Source organism: Notolabrus celidotus, chromosome 15 (genome assembly GCF_009762535.1).
Source record: "Notolabrus celidotus isolate fNotCel1 chromosome 15, fNotCel1.pri, whole genome shotgun sequence".
NCBI lineage: Eukaryota > Metazoa > Chordata > Actinopteri > Labriformes > Labridae > Notolabrus > Notolabrus celidotus.
The window spans coordinates 31,793,579-31,800,986 of NC_048286.1; the positions used below are offsets into that span (position 1 = coordinate 31,793,579).

Below are 7,408 nucleotides of genomic sequence, written 5' to 3' on the forward strand. Positions count from 1 at the left end.
GTCTGCTGAAGGGAAGGATTAAGGCTCCACAACAGACATTGTAAACTGCCTAATATCATCAGTCCTGTTGGAGGGCTGCAGAAATATTCTGTTGTATGATGTTTTGATATTTTGTTTGTATTTCTGTACAGCATTTATGCACATAGGCATGTTATTATATATGTGTTTAAATGTATATGTCTAAAGTTGTTGTGAAAATCAATACAAACAATGTTGGAAGATAAAATATTGCTTGTATTTAAGTGAGCTGTCTAATTAATTTGATATGGAGGACAACACAGCTTCTAATGTTTGTTAAAGAGCTTGTCAGGTTTGAAGAGTTTCACTTTTATTCTTCTCAGGAACACTCTGGAGCAAACTTTGGACTGTCACAACACAAACCATATAAAATAATCATCTCAGTCGTCAGTTTATCAGCTGTGAGTCTTTGATATGTCAGTGATTTCAAGACATTCTTCATCAGTGGTATAAAGATGCTGTAATCAAGAAAGGATCATATTTAATCATGTCTTCTATAGAGAGTCAAAGTATCACTGAGACTCTGTATAAATGTTCTTCTCTGTTGAGCATGTCACAGTGTTTATGTCTGTTTCTGTGTCAAAGAAGCAGCACTGAGATGCAGCTACTTCCTCAGTTTCTCTCCTCCTCTTCACATCTGCAGGCCAACAGAGTGAAAGACATTTCACAGACTTTAGCTCCACACTGTTTTCTGCTCCTCTGCTCCTCGTCTGGGTCACAGATATCTGGGGAAGCCATCCTTCCTTTCCCTGATGTGTCTTCATCTTGACCTCCTCAGCTTCCTCACTTTCCCTCCTCCTCTCCTCCTCCTCCTTGTTGCTCATCTGCCGGCCAGTTGACAGAGATGTGGTACGACTTCAGCTCCTGGTCTGAAACAAAATCAGGGGCGGAGCTCATGAGGTCGTGGCCCCGGAAAGACTTGGGGAAGGCAATGACGTCACGGATACTCGAAGCCCCGACCATGATGGACACGAGGCGGTCCAAACCTTCAAAACCAAAGAGGAGGAACAGGATGTCTCAACAAATATATAGGATCACAATTCTTTATAATGAAGTGTCACATACAAACCCACTGCCTCTGGAACTCGCCAGATAAACAACAACAACCAAATTCAGCACATGATAAATCTGAGAGTAGGCTCTAGCTCTGAGTCTCTGGTCTCTGACTCAACCAAATTGATCCTAATTCAAAGTCAATAAAAGAAACTTGAGTCTCCAGCGATGTGATCACTCAGCATGCAGATTTCAAGCGCAGAGTTCTCCTTACCCAGAGCGATGCCTCCATGTGGGGGTGCTCCTGAATCCAGAGCCTCCAGCAGGTGAGAGAGAAGACTGGGATCCTCCTGCAGCACAAACACGATCAAACAGGTCAGCAGTTCATTCAACCTCGTTCCAGATTTCAGAGAAACACCAGAAAGATGTGAGAGGACTGACTTTGAGGATGTTCTTCAGGATGTGATTCTGCACGGAGGCCTTGTGGATGCGTATGGATCCACCTCCGATCTCACAGCCGTTCAGCACCAGGTCGTAGTGCTGACCGCGCACCTGAGAGCACAGCAGAGATGATGTTCAACTATCCCTCACTACATGAACAAACACTAAGACGAGTGAATCTAACCTTGTGTGGCTCTGTGTAAAGTAACGGTGTGTCCTCTGTGAGAGGAGCAGTGAACGGGTGATGGGCTGACTCCAGCTGCTCCGGGTCTTCTTCTCCGGGCAGGAAGAGAGGAAAGTCCACCACCCACAGGAAGTGAAAGGCCGACGGGTCACGCACTGAAACGCCCCGAGCCTCCAGGAGCTGTGCACACTGCAGGCGAAGAGACCCCAGCAACGGCCGCTGAGAGATGAAGAGACAGAAGAGGAATATGCATGTAGTCATGTTTCAATCTCTTCTTTTCAAACTTTTCATCTTCCTCATTTGAACCTGATGTAAGTCTGAAGTCTCTCACCACAGTCTGAAGGGAACCTGCAGCTATCAGGAGCAGGTCTCCTGGTTTGGCCGCAGTCCTCTGCAGCAGCGCGTCAGTGGCTGAGGGAGACAGCAGCTTTTTAAGAGGCGACTTCAATGACCCGTCTGCTTTGACCAGAACCACACTGAGCTCCTTCAGACGAACACAAGAGAACAGGAGAGACACAAAGAGTTTCATACTACTGCTGATCTTTGAAGAAACCTTATGAAGGATGAGTCTAACATGAAGTGTGTGAATCAGACAGCTCTGACATCTGTGCACACATTCATATCCCCCAGAGGATAAGTTCTTCCAAATCTCCTGACTTTTTTTAAACAGTAAGCTCCAGACACTACCAGAAGGACCAGAGCAGATTATTTTATAAGCATTCAGAGTTCCCAGGAGAGGAATCCTGATGCTCTTTAGGACAGATTCAACTTTCTATTTGGAGTTTGGAGTAAAATGGTGCTAAATCTATCGGTTGTACTTTTTCTTAGTGGTAGTGATTTGGTAGACTTAGGAGGAAAGCTTGTAGTGCTACAGAAGATTGTCTGCACTACAGTCAGCAGAAAGTGCAGACAGTGACAGAACCCTGGCAGGACTCTCGAGACTCTCAAACCTACCTGACCAAACTGAGTCTTTGCTGTCTGCTTCAGGTTTTCCAGATCTCTCCCAGCAAACAGTTTCTGGTGTCAAACAAACAGAAAACAGAGTTTGTTGCACATGTATTGTGATATGAAACACTCAATAGTGCTTCACAAAGTCTGCACAGAATGTTTTCCTTCAACAGAAGTGGTTTTGGTCTTACCGCTCCACTGGGGATACAGACAGCCTGAACGGAGCCTCCTGGTTGGCTGAGAGCTGATCTGAGGAATTCAATCTCTGTAGATAAGAAAACCTCCCTGAGGTCGATCAGCTGGACGGACGGATGGACAGATAAGAGGAAGGTCAGGGTTGAGACAGAGAGAGAGAGAGAAATGTAGTCAGATCAATGTAAGTCAGAGAGTTTATAAGCAGCTCTGTGATATCAGACATCAGGAATCACAAGTTGTAGACTCAGCAGATCAGGAAACCCAAAGAGAGCCAGACTAAGATGAACTTTCTCTCTAAGAAGGAGCCGGGATGTTCGCTGCAGGCTTCAAACAACTCTCAGAAGATGTTTCCCAAACAGTCTCTCAACATCTCACCTTCAGTAACTTGGCCTGAAAGATTTAGGCTGAATCTAAATCTCACTGTTAAACATCTGAGCTAATGTTACCTTCATACTGAACCTGGTATCAGGCTTGTCCACGCCATAGTCCCTCATGGCCTCTTCATACGTCATGCTTTGGAAAGGAACCTCGATGGGACCTTTCTCTGCAGGCCAGGAGAACTGGATCAAACCTTCCACCAGAGACATGATACCTGCCTGGTCCACGAAAGACATCTCAATGTCTACCTAGAAGAGAGAAGCATCAAGAGCACACAACTTAGGACTGTGAACCAGCTGGACTGAAGATTATTTACTGTGATTTGTTCAAGCAACCAACAAAAACTAAAGACAAAAAGAGGCTTGACTGAAAACAGGAGGGATCTGAATACAGTCATGGACGAAAGTATTACCAGAAAATACACCATTTCTCCAAGAAATTGTTGCAATTACAAATGTTTTTGGTAAACACATTTTTATTGCATTTATGTGCATGGGAACAACACAAAAAAAACAGAAGAAAAAAGCCAAAATTTACATAACTTTACACAAAACTCCAAAAATGAGCCGGACAAAATTATTGGCACCCTCAACTTAATGTTTGGTTGCACACCCTTTGGAAAAAATAACTCAAACCAATCTTTGATTATGTCAATTTGTGAAGTTACCTGGGTGAACTCCGGCTGTCGATCAGGTTTGGAGCCTTCATCTCTGTAGCAGCGGGCCATCTGGAAGTACCTGAAACAGTGAAACCAGAGGACAAAGGCTGCTGACCCTTCAATGTGTCTCAGCTCTTTGCTCCAGGCTACAGCAGGGTGGATCAGAACAGTGAAACACTTAACTGCTCTCAGATACAGAGAGGCGTTAGCTGCTGTGTGAACCTCTCCAGAGACACAGACTGTGTTTAAAACAGTTTACTCTTATCTGCCAGTCATCTGCATGTACTCTTTTTGTCCTGACTCTGTAATGCAAAGCTTAGTGTTGTTAAGGGACAATCAGCATGCACTCAGTGACAGGTTGGTCCATCTATTTCATGTCTCTAAACTTTATTTTAATGCCAATGAAACTGAATCTGCTCACTACAAGATTTAATATTCAACATTATTATGAACAAAATAACAGATGGAACATTTTTGATAAACTTTAGTCAGACTACAGCTGCAACAGCGTTTAGATCTCCTTTGTTGAAGATGTAACTCACCTGTCGATACCGGCCACCATCAGCAGCTGTTTAAACTGCTGAGGACTCTGAGGTAGAGAGTAGAACCGACCCGGCTCTCTGGACGGAACCACAAACTCTTTAGCTCCCTGAAATGAAAAGGAAGATCAGCAACATCCAGCTATCATGGATGCATGGATGGATGGATGAATGGATGGATGAATGGATGGATGGATGGATGGATGATACATGGATGGATGGATGGATGGATGGATAGATGAATGCATGCGTGCATGGATGGATAGATGGATGTATGGATGGATGGATAGATTGATGGATTAATGATACGTGGATGGATGGATGGATGGATGGATGGATGGATGGATGGATGGATGGATGGATGGATGGATGGATGATGAATGCATGCATGGATGGATGGATGGATGGATGATGAATTATAAATGCATGCATGGATGGATGGATGATAAATGGATTGTTAGATGGATGGATGGATGGATGGATGGATGGATGGATGGATGGATGGATGGATGGATGGATGGATGGATGGATGGATGGATGAATGATAAAAGCATGGAGTGATGGATGAATGATAAAGGCATGGAGTGATGGATGAATGATAAAGGCATGGAGTGATGGATGAAAGATAAAAGCATGGATGGATGGATGGATGGATGGATGGATGGATGGATGGATGGATGGATGGATGGATGGATGGATGGATGGATGGGTGGATGGATAGATAAATTGGATGAATTCAGTATAACTGAAGTCATGAAAGGATAAAGGACATTCTTACCCCCGGTGTTCTTTTAAACAGAGTTGGAGTTTCTACGTCAACAAAACCTGCAAAGATCAAATGATGAGTTTAGTAACGCCTCAACAAACAGGACTTTACCACAGAGGTGTCATCTCTGGCTCTAGAAAATCTACAGCCAGCTGCTGTCTTGAAAAGGATGAATCTATAGGTAAAGTAATCCGTCTCTCTTACCGTGCACATTACAGAGATATTCTCTCATCTTCATCACCAGCTGAGATCTCAGTCGAAGGTTCTGCTGCATCTGAGAGGACCTCAGGTCCAAGTAACGGTACTGCATCCGCAAAGACTCGGATTTCTGTGTGATGGTACAAAAAACAAACAAACAAACAAACAAACAGAAAAATGTATCATTTATCACTGTGGTCAATACTGGAAATTAAATGAGCATTAGTATTAAACATTCACAACTCACTTTGACAAAGTCTTTGATTTCAAAAGGCAACTTCTGGCTCACGTTGAAAACCTCGACGCTCTCAGCCTGGACTTCTATCTCTCCTGTTGGCATCGCCTGTTGGAGCAGACACAGCAGAGTGAGAAAATAACAACTACTTCATCCACTTAGTCAACATTTCTGCTTTATATTTTGTGGTCTCAGTTTATGGCTTCATGATTCACTCAGCAGAGGGAATCAGGATCAAATATTCCTCCCTATCTCTACAGCTTCTTCATATCTGCCTGGTGTTTATGAGGAGTTAGGATACAGGATGGATTCACTTAGTCCTTCTCTTTATCTTGTATTGTGCAGCTCAATGCTGCCCTCTGCTGGACAACAAAATACATCTTAACTGATTGTTACAAAAAGGCTTTAAGATGTTCATAAACACATGTTCAATGAAATTGATATGATAGAAATATTAAGACTCACTCCATTTGTTTTAAATGATTTCAACACAAATCTGTGTGCTCTAACATCAATAAGGTGGTCTGGTTTAAACAGAGACTTTATTATGAGACCCTAATGAGCACAGACCTTGTTCTCCTGTCCTTCTGGTCGTTGTCTGACTGTTCCCGTCACCTTGATGACTGATTCGGTTGTGAGATCACGCAGAACCGCTTTCAAATCACCGGCAGACTTAAAGCAGAAAGAGAAAGCCTTTAGTTCATACTGAGTGTTTCTGTGCTGGAGGCTGTATTGTGTTATGATGGTAACAGACTTTGTATAAGAGTTTTTGTCATACTTACTTCTTCCTGAGGAATAAGAACTTGAGTCAAGCCGCTGAAATCTCGCAGGATGACGAACAGATCTTGTCTGTTAGAGGTAGAAACACAGTTAAATACTGAGACCTCATGCAAATGTTTATTCTTAGTGAGTTATTAGTAATAACAAATAAAAACCTGAGGTATTGGACCCAGCCGCACAGAGTGACTCTCTCCCCTACATGGTCTGATCTGAGCTCTCCACAGGTGTGACTCCTGAAAGATAGACTGCTGGGACCTGGAAGAGGAACACAACAGAACTGTGTGAACAAATCAGAAATCAATATGAATCAAATTAATACATTTTAAAATCATTCTGCTGTCTGACTGAATAATCCCAATCAACCTGTAATATCAATATATTACTACAGGAAGGTAGCAAAGTTAGCTACAGATGTCTTTATGTCAAAAACTCAAAATCTTACCAAGTGAAATTGTCTCATGTTTAGTCAAAATGTCTTCTCCCACTTGATTTAAGATAAATTTACTTAACAAGTAACATTTGAGCAAGATAGAGGGACTTGTTTTAAGACATCTTAAATATCTTGTTAAGTCAAACAATCTTGAAATGATCTTGTTTTGAGTTTTAATTTAGAAGAAACAAGGTTTATTTAACTTTTCAGACGTTTTTCAAGCTGAGATCTTATTTGTAGAAGACGGATAATCTTGATTTAAGACAAACACTTTACTTGATTTAAGGAAATGACTTTTATTGGAGACTCTATCAGAAAACAGATCCATTGATAAAAGAAAGAAAGAAGTAAGAAAGAAAGGAGTGAGAAAGAAAGAAATAAGTAAGAAAGAAAGGAGGAAGAAAGAAAGAAAGAAAGAAAGGAGAAAGGAAGAAAGAAAGAAAGAAAGGAGAAAGGAAGAAAGAAAGAAAGAAAGAAAGGAGAAAGGAGAAAGGAAGAAAGAAAGAAAGAAAGAAAGGAAGAAGTAAGAAAGAAAGAATAAAAAGAAGAAAGAAAGAAAGAAGTAAGAAAGAAAGAAGAAAGAAAGAAAGTATAAGAAAGAAGAAAGAAAAAGAAAGAAGTAAAAGAAGAAAGAAAGAAAAAAAA

General features: G+C 41.8%; 1 protein-coding gene across 1 annotated transcript in view; it reads right to left on the reverse strand.

Annotated features, from left to right (window-relative positions):
- Positions 1-306: 306 nt before the first annotated feature.
- tox (thymocyte selection-associated high mobility group box) overlaps positions 307-7,408 on the reverse strand; it is a 105,576-nt gene continuing 98,474 nt past the window's right edge. The window contains 16 exon segments of the mRNA XM_034702946.1: positions 307-1,004; positions 1,286-1,361; positions 1,453-1,563; positions 1,637-1,855; positions 1,968-2,120; positions 2,591-2,653; positions 2,776-2,883; positions 3,226-3,405; positions 3,825-3,894; positions 4,358-4,464; positions 5,133-5,179; positions 5,325-5,448; positions 5,566-5,661; positions 6,124-6,225; positions 6,336-6,402; positions 6,489-6,588. Of these exon segments, the coding sequence (XP_034558837.1) occupies positions 802-1,004; positions 1,286-1,361; positions 1,453-1,563; positions 1,637-1,855; positions 1,968-2,120; positions 2,591-2,653; positions 2,776-2,883; positions 3,226-3,405; positions 3,825-3,894; positions 4,358-4,464; positions 5,133-5,179; positions 5,325-5,448; positions 5,566-5,661; positions 6,124-6,225; positions 6,336-6,402; positions 6,489-6,588 (1,826 nt within the window). The 3' untranslated portion in view covers positions 307-801.